The sequence below is a fragment of the Cryptomeria japonica genome, chromosome 11 (assembly GCF_030272615.1).
Source record: "Cryptomeria japonica chromosome 11, Sugi_1.0, whole genome shotgun sequence".
NCBI classification, from domain to species: domain Eukaryota; kingdom Viridiplantae; phylum Streptophyta; class Pinopsida; order Cupressales; family Cupressaceae; genus Cryptomeria; species Cryptomeria japonica.
Genome location: NC_081415.1, coordinates 28670284 through 28684275, shown reverse-complemented (window position 1 = coordinate 28684275; position 13992 = coordinate 28670284). Strand labels below are relative to the sequence as shown.

At 35.9% G+C, this 13992-nt stretch overlaps 1 protein-coding gene across 1 annotated transcript; it reads left to right on the top strand.

The window, feature by feature from the left end:
* The first annotated feature begins 2097 nt into the window (after positions 1–2097).
* LOC131050832 (uncharacterized) lies at positions 2098–13485 on the top strand. The gene is made up of 8 exons (XM_057985127.2): positions 2098–2509; positions 2595–2736; positions 4401–4520; positions 4615–4658; positions 4908–5033; positions 12465–12549; positions 12683–12739; positions 12939–13485. Exons 2-8 carry the CDS (start codon positions 2602–2604, stop codon positions 13023–13025), a joined length of 654 nt encoding a protein of 217 aa, XP_057841110.2. The 5' UTR covers positions 2098–2509; positions 2595–2601; the 3' UTR covers positions 13026–13485.
* Positions 13486–13992: the final 507 nt, after the last annotated feature.

Sequence of the window (13992 nt, the reverse complement as noted above, 5' to 3'; positions counted from 1 at the left end):
GCCATCCTCTTCTACCACTTCTTTACCCTTTTCTTCATTGATTTTGATAGTTACCTTCTCAGTCTTGTCTTCTACTTCACCTAGTTTGTTCTCCAATTGTTGCAATCTTACCCTGAGGAGTCTATTCTCTTCCTCTTGGTCTTCTACCTTTTTGGCTAACTTTGCATTGGTCACCATCTTGAGGCTGTTTTCACCTACTGACTTAGTCTTTGACATCAACTAGTTTCTTCCCAAATCTTAACTCGCTTTGATACCACTTTGATAGGGAGGATCTCACAAAAGAGTTGCACCTTGATTAGTAGGTGGGTAAAAGATGTTATAGTGGGCTTCCATACTTGTTCACACCCTTCTCTTGTCTAGTATCAAGTCAAACAACTAAACTCCTTTGGGATGCTCTCTATCAACTTGTTTGCTCCTTTTGCTCAAAAGCATGGCTGAGATTCAATAGTGTAAATCCAACCATTAAGTTGTCAAAATCTCCAACATTCATTTGCAGGGGTCTAAGATGATGTTGAGAAGGTGTTTCAATTCCCTTCATGTGGTTCTCTGATTGTTTTCTCTCCATTTCCCCATCGCTTTCTCTTGTTCCTATTTTCTAGGCCTAGTAGCCCTAAGAGCCCCTTTTAGCCCTACCTTCACGATTTTTGCCCAATTACTCAAAAATCTTCCAAAGAACATCCTAAGATCTTTTGTGATTTGAATACCCTTTTGGACAAACTTTGAGTTTCAGGAGGTTCGGTTGTCTGATACGTCCCTACAAGTATGAACCCCAAAATGGCTCTTTTTGAGGGCTTAAGGGTTTAAGAGTCTTGTCCAGTAGGGTTTGTTGATTTCCACACCCTGTCACACCTCCTTGCTTCTACTGAGACTCCATTAGCTTCCTTCTTCCATGCCAAACACTTGGCACAACCACATTGGATCTTCCTTGCAAGAAATGATAAAAATAACAGTCATAATCCCTAGCCAGGCTATGACAGAGCTCGCCTAGGATATGATGGCAAATGACTTCAAAGCAACTTCCAAGACATTAAAAAGAATATGTACACTGTACACAGGTTCTATGACTTGAATCCCAAGGGCCATTGAGCAAACACAATGGGATTTCAAGTTGGAGCCATAGCTAGGGTCTCATTCCCTTGCTCAGATTGAGAGCAGTGCAGTTGAAGAAAATTTACAAACAAGAACTAAACCTGCACTAAGAAAAAGTAAAATCACTTCCTAAGCACCACGATAACATTTACTAAACCACCACGAAAGGACAATACCAAGATCAAACCATCTGGTACAGACTGCTATAACCAAAATTACAAATCTTATGTAAAAATATGAAAATTGCCTTCAAGTTTTATTCAAAATTTGCTCATGGATCTTCTAACCTGTTTACAATGATTTCAAAAGCATTTTATATGCCTCCTTGCTCATAACCAACCACCCATCAGTTTTTTAACCACCAATTTGATCAAGTTTTGAAAAGTTGCAAAAAGCTGTCAAGCAACAATGACAACTTTTGCTCCATTTTGCATTTTTGCAACTTATGCATTTTTACTCACTCTAAACCCCCTAGGATGGTTCCCTAACATCCAACTAACATGTCCAAAAGCCTTATGAGGCCTTACAAAGAGTTTTACACTATTTTGCAAAATGATGCCATTTTTTGGCTTACAAGGGCACATTGGCCAAAAACTGAGAAAACAAGCAAACCTTGGTGACAAATACACTTCAAATAACTCCAAAACACACTTGTGGACCTATCAACAGTCCATTATTCATTCATTGATCCCAAACATGATCAATCACTCCCAAAATTTTGAAAATGCATCAATAAAACTAGATAAAACTAGGTGCTTTTGCACCAAAAGGTGATAATACTAAAAAACACAAAATCAAATCCAAAAACACTAATCAAAATTTCATAGATTGTGAAAAATTAATATATTTGACTGATCATTTCTTTTATCCAATAAAATAACAAATAAAATTCCCTTGAGACAAATTTAAAAAAAAAATTAAAAATCCTAATCAGAATATTTTATTTCCACTATATTAGCGGTTGGTATACCAACAACAAACCAGCTGACTTGACAAGAAAGTGACGGATTCAGCATGCGAAATCGTTTTCACACGGAAGAATTTACTAGCTGAATCGGCATTTCAGTTCAGATGACTTGACTTCTTCCGTAAATCTTATCTTTAGTATTAAATAAAGTATTTGTATTAACTAGATTTAGTCCACGGTATTCCCGTGGGGTGCAATTGAGTATATAATATATAAAGAAAATCGGATCAAGTGGCTTAATTTTCTTGACTGTGCACATTCATTCAAAATTCTCTGGAATGCTTTCCAAGATCTGTGGAATGAATATGCACAATGCATATTACACATTTAGAATTTGAGCTCCTTTAATGAAACCTCAGATAATTGAATAACTTGTTCTAAGTCTGCGTTCTCACATTTCAACTGATTTTGTTGTAGTTTAGTCAATCTTCAGTTGGGCTCTTCAGATTACAGGTGAAACCTCATTTTTATCAAGATTTTCATTCTTTAATAATCAGCGAACAGGTGTGATTGTATGCATGTTATGGGTGTTTTACAGGAGGAAAATGAGTTCTTCATCTGGGCTGAAAAAGTTGATAAGAGTTGATGTGGTGTCTGATACCATCTGTCCATGGTGCTTTGTTGGGAAGAAAAGATTGGAGAAAGCCATGGACGAGACTAAAGAACTTTATACGTTCGAGGTATGAATAGGTCACTTTCTTCCTGAAATAGGTGTTTCATCAGGTAAATTGATGTTAATTATTGGGCGAATGTACTCTCCTTCCAAGGTGGGTTTTCTTCTTCTTAAAGTTAGTTCGCTATATGGATGATATCCCTCTATTTCCACTACCAAGGGGCATCTTCTGATAATTTCACTCTTAGTCTGCTAGCCTGCTGAGGAGGGATCTTAGAGGAGTCAAATTTACCTCCAGTTTGTTGAGAATGGATCTTTAGTAAATTAACCTCTAGTTTGTTGGGAAGGGTATCTCTTCTGTTGAATTTGAGGATTACTTCTTCCAGAAAATTCACTCTTTACCTTGTCACTTGGGAGGGTTGTCTCTTCTGTCTAGTTCTTCACTTGTTCTTTGGGAGGGTTATCTTTTCCATCGAGATTACTCGTCTATTGGGGAGATAACCAGTTTACATGTTGTCCATACCTTAAGTCAAATTAATTTCTAATCCGTTGGTCAGGGTTGTCTCTTCAGTCAATATCATCAATTGTTAGTTGTGGAGGATACCTCTGCTATCAAATTCACTCCTTGTCCAATGGGGAGGGTAGGGTTCTGGATAGTATTTCTTAAAGTATTTCTGTTAAGCTAAGAATCCAGCTACCTTATTCATACGGCCATAATAAATTGAAATTCAACTCTTTGGGTATGCTTCATTCGCCAAGCCACATTAACTTGCGTTCTAGTTGATTTGAATACCTGTTACTAAATTCCGGGCTATGGCACATCCCCTAATCCACATTAACATATAAACCGTTTAAAAAGGAAAATTCGATGGAGTCCCACTGGGATCACTCAAATGTAGGAAATCAAATGAGGAATCATCAAGACCAGGCTGAAAAGAGATGCCCATAAATGTTAAGCCAAAATATTAAAAAATGAGCCTTCGTTAGCTATTGTTAAACATAGTCATGAAAATCTTATAGCATCTTCGACTGGGTAAATTAAGAGAAGGGATTATATTTATATTTAATTTTTTTATTCCTTTAATAACAAACGTAGAACAAAAGGCTAGGATAATCTTTCCACTTCAGAAAATGAGTAGTCTAAGTATTAGAGGTTGATATTTGAGAAAAAACTTAGAACATACAAATATTATTTGTAAATTTTAGCTAATGTATGCAAGTTATGTGCATTCTATACAAAAACTTGGCAAAAGTTCTTTGAATGACTTGCCACTTGGTAAAAATGTAATTTTGAAATTTTGCGAATTTTTTTACTGTTTACAAAACTAATCCCAGAAAAAATTACTCTGATGTACACATGAACATGCTTTAAAATATGACAGACATAATCTAGTAATGAAATCTTTAAGCAATACAATAAAAAAGCCTGAATATAAGTAAATAAACCTTGATAGATCCTATGAATCATTTTAGATTCAAGGATATTTCATATGGTCTGAGTAGAGAGCAGAACTCTATATGAAATATATATATCAGATAAAAGTTTAATTTTTGATCCACTTAGACCATATTGATTTTTTACTTGGTACTTATTTTAACAAAGGTCAACTGTAGGGTTGTTCTTGAATTATTTGACATGTTGAGTAAATTGAATTTTTCATGGAGTAGCTGCTTATTTGCTATCAAATTCATGACAAGAATATAAAAAATTGTTTTCTTGTGCGGGGGCAGGTGCAGTGGCATCCTTTCATGTTGGATCCCACCCTTCCCAAGGAAGGAATCGACAAGAATGAATATCACAGAAATAAATTTGGACTGCGGACTCAAGGTTTGGTTGATAACATAAACAAGGTAATTCTGATCAGGACATCCTTCCATTGTCAAGATGTTGGAGATTTAGTTTCCATTATGAAAAGTGATACTCACTGGGGAAATTACAAAACAGGCTTTCGAAAGTGTTGGTTTCCACTTTGGTAGTGGTGGTAAAATGTGAGTATATTTATTTTCTATTTATGTCTTGTACACTTGCACCATGCACACACAACAAAGCCCTTACGCAAAAGATAATGATATAACAGTGTGAAATTTGCATTTACACTGTCTAAGGAAGTAGACTTGCATATTTTCCTTCTGAGTTCATTTTTTACTTGAACCGAGTTACCTTTCTATTTACAAGTGAGGATCTTCACCAGAATTTTGATTTCAAATCACACTTAAAGCTTGTTTATATTGTTGCAGAGGAAATACACTGGACAGTCATAGATTGATTGAGCTAGCTGGTCGTCAAGGCCTTGATAAGCAGAATGCAGTTGTGGAAAGCCTTATGATTAATTGCTTGACACAAGAAAAGTGTGTTAGTGACAGGTAATTACAATTAAGGTCTTCATTGGGTAAGTTGAAATTGTTTGTTCTGAGTCATTGTTTGACTTACTCTATTTATACAATCAATCAGTCATTGCATGATAATTCCTTTTCCTTTCTTGCTCTACATCATCCAATTCAAGCACTCGGCACCTGTTAGAGCTTTTGTTAGAACTGCTTATGAATGAGGGTGAATTACAAACAATGCTAGTGATAGGAGATGTGCATGATTTATTCCTATTGGAAAGATTTTAAAAAAAATGCTAATATCAGACAGTTCCTCAAACATAGTGTTTTCTTCCTTCTGTTTTCTGATTTCACACTGAATTAAGCAGTGAGCTCAGCCTACTAGAAACCAACCAAGTCCTTAAGGGAGTTTGCATATTCTGATTCTGAGATGTATTTTTCCTCTTCATATACAGGACGGCCTTATTTATTCCTCTCCATAGATTAAGCTCCCATTGGAGTTTCTTAGAACAACTCATCCCCTTGCCAGATCTGAATTCCCTTTAGATGTACCATCAAATTTCAGTTTTACAAATTTATCTGGACGAGGATTTCACTTTACATTTCTAACTCCCAAACCTTTTCATACTACTCAGTCCTTTTCCATAGTTTTTCCCTCTTAACTCTTGAATTGTCCAGGTCAAATTTTTTAGTATCATGTAATCACTGTGGGAAAAGGAAGACTGTACCTTCTTTATTAGAGGATGAGAATAATCTTTAATTGATGTGAAAATTCTTTTCCAACAGCAATCTTCTGAAGCTCCTTTGTTCCTGAGGATTTTGGAATTCCCCTCAATTGGGATTTCCGACAAAGTGCACATTAGTACTACATTCCATAGACCTCATATATTTATAGAACCTCTCGGCCAACTGCAAGTTAACATTCTTTCTAAACCAGAGCAGAACCCAAGCCAGCCACCACAGATTCAATATTATATACCATAAAGAAGAAAAGGGATATTGGATGAGTAGGTAATCAACTGTTTCAGCAACATTTCCACACAAACAGCATCATGAAGGCCCTTAACAGCTGCTTTTTAGTTATATTATGAGTCTATTGAACACCACCAACCAAGTGAAAGCATTGCATCTTGGATGAGCTTCTTTCCACCAAATTAGCTTACTTAGCCAATTCTCAAATGCGGGGAGTTGCAGATGTTTAATCAAAGAGTACCCTGCAGGTTGTCCATTCTACCTTGTCTTGTTCAGGCAATTTAATATTGAGACAATAATTGAGTGAAGAATAGACACCAGAAACAGTTTCTGATCTGCTTGAATAGGTTCTTCAACCAAGCTCTCCAAATCCCCAACATTTTTCTATATACCTCATTCTCTTCCCATAAGTGCATACTCTAAGACCCTAGGATTCTGAAAGAATTCTCTTTGACTTTCCTAAGGCAGAGAAAGAACTGAGAGGAGGGTTTCTATCCACGAGCCATCCAAAAATCTGCAATTTCTCCATTTACCCTAGTTCCAAGTTAGATTTTCTTTTATTATAAATTTGGACTAAATGATTCTACATTTGCTTTTCTTCGAACCAATGCAAGATAGGTGCATCATAAGTTTTATAAAACCTTACTTGATGTTAGAGAATCATTAACCACTTCTACTACGACCTTCTCTAGAATAGCTCAAAACCTGCTTGCAATCCATCATGGTCTGAAGCCCTGTCTCCTTTGAGACTAAAGATTTTTCTATGTTACACCAAGTTTCTGAGATGGGGATGGCAGGAAATAGGAAAATATGTTTCTGGGAGGATAGAGGACAGGAAGCCTCTGTTTAGGGAATGACGGGATAGCTATTAAAAAAATAGGGGAAGTTCAAAAATATAGAAAAATTCAGATATTCATATGATACGGCATTCACCGTATTCATTATATAACCATATGAAACATTAGAGCTGAATTGAAAATTCACACGAGTCAGCGTACAAATTACCAGACAGAGACATTGAAGTCTGTGTTTGTTTAAAGAGAACTTAACATTCAAGGCTTTTGAATAATGTAGATTATTCAGTTCATATCATATTTATAATGCCCCCGCTTAAGGTATTTTAAACTTAAAAAAGAAATTATCCAACGATTCTTTCTGGCCTGAAAAAAATTATTTAATGATTCTTTCTTTTGGTTTCTTTGTTAGGTCTAGATGGTGCAACATAAAGTCTCTAACCCAAGCGCTATGATGGATACAAGTTGATTATCTCTGTCATTCTATTTATTTATTTTGCTTTATATGGTTCAGCTCAATCCATCAATTATACCCCATACACTTCTGATGCTTTAAAGTAATTGGATTTTCTTTTGCAATGTCATTTGTTATTCATCAAATGTAATTGAATTTCCTTTTTTTAACAAAATTTAACTCACCGTGGGAAAGATAACAAACATTTCCATGAGTAGTTTGACAGTTTAATTGTGATGAGTTTGATCTTGGCTGTAACAATTGGAGTTTGAAGTTTATCATGCCTTTATGGGTGCTAAATTATAATTCTAATGACTCAAACTGATGTGAAAAATAGATCCATCATTTTAAATAGGTGGAGTAAAATATCTGAATCTTTTTCATCATATTTATCATTCTTCCAGTAATGACAGTTGGTTTCTAGGGCCTATAACTTTCAAATTGCCTTCTCAGTCCTTTCCTCGTACACCAATTGCTAGACCCTAGGACAATAACTCTAAAATCTTCTTTGACTAAGGCACGTCATAAAATTTGCAGTGGTTGGGCACAAGGTGTCTCTGCTTTTAGGAGTGTTTTTAACTTTACACAGGTTCAACTTTGGCGTAGCTGCAAAACCGTTCTCTTACACATTCATCTTTGTCTGTTGTACACTTACGTCCAGTCATATGGTTTCAGTATATGCTACGATAAAGTTTCAACCTCAGTTGTCAACGCTGTCTCATATCTGTTAATTTAATAAACAAAAACTGTTTTGACTCTTAAGAATTGGTAGGTGCCAATTGCCCGGGTCAACAAATTTTCTTGAATGGCATTATGAATATGTGCATTTATGTTGCCTATTACAAGGGTGGTTGATTTAAAGTGTTTTCGATTTTATTGGCGTGGGGGGGGGTGCGCTAGTTGTCCTTGGGATGGTCAAGGGATGTCATTTGATGTCTCCAACAGTCCTTGATGTTTCCTGGTCCCATAGGCTGTTCAGTCTCGTGGACATCAATAAAATATTAAAATCATTCATTCATGTTTCCAAGAGGAGAGAGGGAAGGGTTAGGGGATAGCAGGGGATGTTTCCGAGGTGTCTTCATGCCTTTAAAACATCCCTAGGATGGGGACACTTGCAAAAGGGCAGGGGACATGTCCCTGTGTACCCTTAGTATTTTTAACTTCCTCTGTAGAAAAAGGTTTAAAGGTGCCATCAAACTTCCATTATCTTCTGCACTAAGTACCATAGTTACATTTTCCAATAGGTTCTCTTTCACCTATTTAATGGACGCTGAACCCCATTTATATTGCCTATTCTGTTGGCCTTGCGCTTGGCAGTTGTGATAGCATGAAAATAAGAAGTATTTCTATCTCCCTCTGAAATCCAATTATCCCTTGGCCTTCGCTTCCAAAAAGTTTCTTCCTGTGCCTAAAAGAGTTCATGGAACACCAAAATCTGACATTCTTCCTCCATAAGCTCATTTGTCAAAACTTGAGGCTTGAATAATTGAAGCCACTTGCTCTAGTGAAGCTTCAATTGCTATTTTATCTAAAAAAATTGTTCCCAAAACTATTTATTCCAGGAACAAAAATTCTGTTTAATATTACAAAGCTTTGATGTAAAACAATATGTACATAATAGGAGTACCTACTACAACTGGGCAACCGAATTTTAACGTGGGAAAGAATGTCTGGGTGACTCAGCCACATTAATTCAAATTTGAAAGGAGAATGGGGTGGAGCAAAATGTAGAGAAATATTGATGCTTAAGCATTGATTATCAGATCCTACCACAGGAAGAATACAGGTCTCTGAGATACATGTACGCTGCAAACAATTGGGAGAGTCCGAGAACTCAACAATTTTTTCTGCTATATAACAAAACCCTTTTCTTCTATTATAATATTATTCCAAGAATATGTTCGTTCTTTAGGAATTAGATTCAAAACGATATTGTTTTCCAAAAAGTCTTGAAAATCAAATTCAGACTGGAAAGGGCGTTGTGACCCACCTCTTTTATCCATTGCCCCCACTTTTGCATTCAAATCCTTTATCATGCAAAACTTCAAGCTGACCAAAAACTTCTTCCCACAACCTTTTTTTCTGACCAGATCTTTGGGCCATAAACATGAAATAAGAATCTTAATATGTTAAAGCAATAAAACTTAATGGAGAAGCATACCTAGTTTAATGATTTTTCCAACAACTCAAGATGAAGAGAAGCTCGGTTCAAAGGATGCAAAGACCTCTCGAGGCACCTTAAGCTTCCTCTGACCAACCTTTAGAACATATCCAAGAGGACTTGAGGAGACTTGACTTTTTTTTTTTCAGAGAATTTTGTTTCTTGCGGAAATATAAAATCTAAGTTTATCTTTTGAAATTGGTGCTAGACAACTCATTTTGTTAGGGTCATTAATATCTTAATGTTTCAAGCTAAGCCATTCCTTTTTCCCATGGATGTTACCACCAGCTCCACCTGTTGATTGAAGATTTGAGAAATTCCCTTAGCTTTTGTGATCCTTCTTAAATTCTTTTCCTTCGCCTCCCACACCTCCTATTAATTTTCCTTACACTCTTCTTTCTAAATAAAGGAGAATTATCATAAAAGATTTGATCCAATTCTTGAATGATGAATTTCTCCCAACTCTTCTAGGGTGAATGCCTTTTCCAGATTCACTTGAATATACCTGGGTCATTTTGGTCTTCAAACTCCACACCAGCACTTTTTGAAAGAGAACAAGGACTTCTGGAACTATCTCTACACGAGTATCCGTGATGAAAGCCTTTGAGATCTGCGGGAATTTTCTTATAAATCTTGTCATTTTGGGTGCTTTACTTCGTTCAGCTGTGCCAATCTTGATTACGAGCTTTGGAGAAAGCTTTTCTTAGATCGACACTTGTTTAGGTAACCAAACTTTTTTTTTCTTTTTCCAAAGCTGCTTCTTGAGCAATAAGCTCAATCACGGAGAGATAATAAGACATTTTCTGGAAGAGGCAAATCAAGTTCCTTGGAAAATTTTATTTTCACATATACTGGGTTCGCCGGTTTTGGCCTGCAAATGCGAACCGGGTCCGTGTCCGCACCTGGGTTCGGCCAGGGTTCACCCTTTGGACTGTGGGTTCTCTCTGGGTGGGCTGGGCCAATCAAGTCACCAAAAAGTGACTTTTTCATATTAAAAAACTAATTTTTTTCTGCCTTTTTGGGCCAAAAACTAATGTATTCTGCATCTTTAAGCTGCCCTCACAATCAACTTATTATTTTTGATTGTCAATTTTGTAATTGTAATGATTTTCATTTGAATTGTGAATCTGGACATATATGAATCTATGATACATTGATATATATTATATGACATATGACATAATATGATATTATTGAAATTCTAAACTATCAATTGACATTTGGCATTGATCACTGATGAAGTAACAGACTATTAAATATATTTAGATTTGTAATTTTGTATATTTCTTTAAATTTTTCATATATATATATATATGTGTACAACCAGGTTTGCATGGCGAACCCACTCCCATACCCGAACCGGTAACTTAGCTGATTTACTATCTGTTTCTACTAATTGCTGCAGACTTCTTCCTATAGCCTCAAGGCAATCTTTATTCCATAAATCCGAATACACATGTCCAAGCTTTCAGAGGTGTAAGATGCCCCTAAAAAATTGGGACTTCCTTATTGTAAAGCTATTGTCTGCGTTTTGTTCTACGTATGCACTATAGTTAATGCTTATCACAATCTTCCTCTGTAAAAAATAAAACAAAAGAAAAAGCCTTTTGGCAGGAAATATGGGTGCTGCAAAGGATCCCAAGAGAAAGATACCAATTTTGTATCAACTGGACAGAAAACAATGGTCTATTCCATTTCTAATGAGCACATGCGTTGATAAAAAAACACATTCTTTTCCAATGGTTAACAATAGTTTCAAAATCACTGGTGTGGAGTCTGCTACTGCTAATGCATTTTTATACTTCTCTTAGTACAAGCGGGTGTATCCAGCTCCGGATTGCAAAGGCACAATGTTCACCCTTGTTAGTGGAGAGTGAAACCGGGATTCGCACTCTGGATTTTTGAAAATATGGAATATTCTTTTGTTGAATTCCTCAGAACAAACCTCTTTAAGAAGAGATGCCAGAATAGTATTTTGATTTTCCAAAACTGTGATATCCCTAGGGTTTCATATTCTACCTTAACTAGTCTCAAACAGATGGTTACAATTTAGATCTCCACGATACAATCACTCAGTAGGATAGCAGTAACAATTTCCTGTCTGTTTCAGATTCTAACAATTGATCCAAATAGAAAATTTGCAATCACGGAAAATTGCAGAGTCTGATAAAAATTTCAGAGTAAATGATTCAGATGTGAGTTTAAACAAAAATTCTGGACCTGGGCTTGATATTTATGAAAATTTGCTGTTCGTGAAAGAGACTACAACCACCCCTTGATCCAGGAGCATTTGGGTGGTGTATGCAGAGTCAATGATGGAAAATATAAAAAATCTGACGTTTCAGTATTTTCTGTGTTTCAGTAAATTTCATTTTTGGGCCTTTGGAGTGGAGTTTGGCCTGGGACTTACATCAGTTTCTTGGAATGGTTGCCACAGGCTGCATTCCAAGAAATTCAAACTAGCTCTCTTGTACATCTTTCCAATGATATAAAGAATTAAAATTTTTGCCTAAGACCCACCAAGTTGGGGTACCAAAATTGATGCAGACAATCCTCAGTTCCTGCAAGTTAGAAACCCTTTTGTGTTTGAGAACGCTGGAGGCTGACTAGAGAGGAAGGGACATGACAAAAACGTTCTCCTATTCTTTGAACAGCATAACCTTTATCCTTTGCTCACAACCATGGTGATTGCCAGCAACTCTGTCATGCAGCCTGCTCTCAGCCTCTCTTCTGCAAAAATTGACTATTACAACCCGTCAAGACTTTGGGAGCTCCTCAGTTGCTTCATTAGTTATACAGTGAAGTTGACTTAATTATATCAATCAAACAGAAAAAGAATTGCATTTCCTTTCATGATCTAATTTAGATTAATGTGTGTCATTCCATTAGCTACATTTGGAATCAATATAGTAAAAGAAAGACTAATGAGGAGCGATGGCTATATCTTCCAGGGATGATCGATGCTAGTCATTGAAATCCTACTTGAAGTTTCCTGTAGGTTTATTTTACATACTCAATCCACAGTTATATGGAATGTCATTGAAACATGTTAGTGATCAATATCTTCTTTCTTTTCTTGTGTGCAGAGAGGTGCTCTTGAATACTGCAGAGAGTGCAGGCATCGAGGGTGCCACAGAATGGATTGATAACCCAAATGCTGGTTTGAAAGAGGTAAGTCAAAAACTTGCAATCTAATAGTTCTTCTGTATCGTGCCTTTTATCATGCCAACAATATGTCTAAAATTTATCAACTTGCAAAGCTCAAAGTAGTTCTTCAGGCTTGTTTCTGTTCACTGGATTTCAGATACAGAGTAAGATGGAAAAATATGGCCACAGTATATCTGGTGTACCTCATTTTAAGGTGAGCAAGATCTTTGTTTTCTATCAAAGCCCTAAAACTTACAAAATGATGTATATTGCAAGGAATTGGGTTTGTTTACGTAATTGTTTGTCATTGTCATTGGTGAATAGATAAAACCAACACTTTGGTGTACACTATCAACCTTAGGATATTGTTTGGAGAAATGACTATTGAAACTTAAATTGATTATTCTCTGCAGATAAATGACAAGTATGAACTCTCGGGTGCCCAAGCTCCATATTCGTTCATCCAAATTTTTCAGAAAGCATCTCAAGATTTGGACTAAGTTATTGAGTTGAACTTTAAAGAAATCAACTTAGACATAAATAAACTTTGATGGGTTTGAAGCGTCCATTGTTTGAATAAAATCCTGCCATCGGAGTGATTAGTAGGTAACTGTGAAAACACAAGCACTTTTAGGTTGGGGTCTTATGGAGGGGGCTTTCTAAAAATTAGAGCTGGAGCTGCTGAGATTTTTAAAAAATATTTTAAAGTTAGTGGTCCCATGAATTTTATACTGCAGTTCAGCTTCTAAATTTAAGGATGCTGGTTCCATGAACTTTGTAGTGCAATCAGCTTAAATTTAAACTCGTGGTCCCATGAATTTTATACTGCAGTTCAGCTTCTAAATTTAAGGATGCTGGTTCCATGAACTTTGTAGTGCAATCAGCTTAAGTTTAAACTCTTAAATTTGAGCAAGCTGGCGGTGAATAAATTTAATAAATTTTTTAGTTTTCTCTCTAAAATTCAGATAATTGACAATTGACATAAAATATTCCTAAGCAAAAAAATAATTTCTTCATGAGACCACCTCTTCCTTAAAAATAGAGTTTAAGCCCCCTCATGAGACCCTTGCCTTAATGTTTAGTGTATTATGAATAATAGTTTGTATACTTATTCCATTGCTGATTGCACATGGAAAGTTTTATTGTAAGATATTGTTTTGTAATGTAAACTCTCCAATTATAGTTTAACTAATGTGAAAACAAAATTAGTTAATATGTTCAAATGCGACTGTAAAAAGTATTGTCGAATGCAATGTCCACTCTTGTATGATCAATGCAAAATAATCAAGTAGTCATTAGTAGTATAATGATCTGAAAAAAATATTTTAGATATTAGAAGAAAATTGTCTTTCTTGACATTTCCTCCTCTAAATCAAGGGCTCTTTTTGGCACAATATGATCTCTCTGATTTTTATATTCCAAGCACACAATTAGGTGCATGGAGAATCCAAAGATACCTTTTATACA

Coding starts and splice junctions, on each gene's coding strand:
- LOC131050832 (XM_057985127.2), top strand. CDS start 2,602: ATGAGTTCTTCATCTGGGCTGAAAAAGTTGATAAGAGTTGATGTGGTG. Junction 4,521..4,614: donor TGGTTGATAACATAAACAAG/GTAATTCTGATC, acceptor ATTACAAAACAG/GCTTTCGAAAGTGTTGGTTT. Junction 5,034..12,464: donor GAAAAGTGTGTTAGTGACAG/GTAATTACAATT, acceptor TCTTGTGTGCAG/AGAGGTGCTCTTGAATACTG.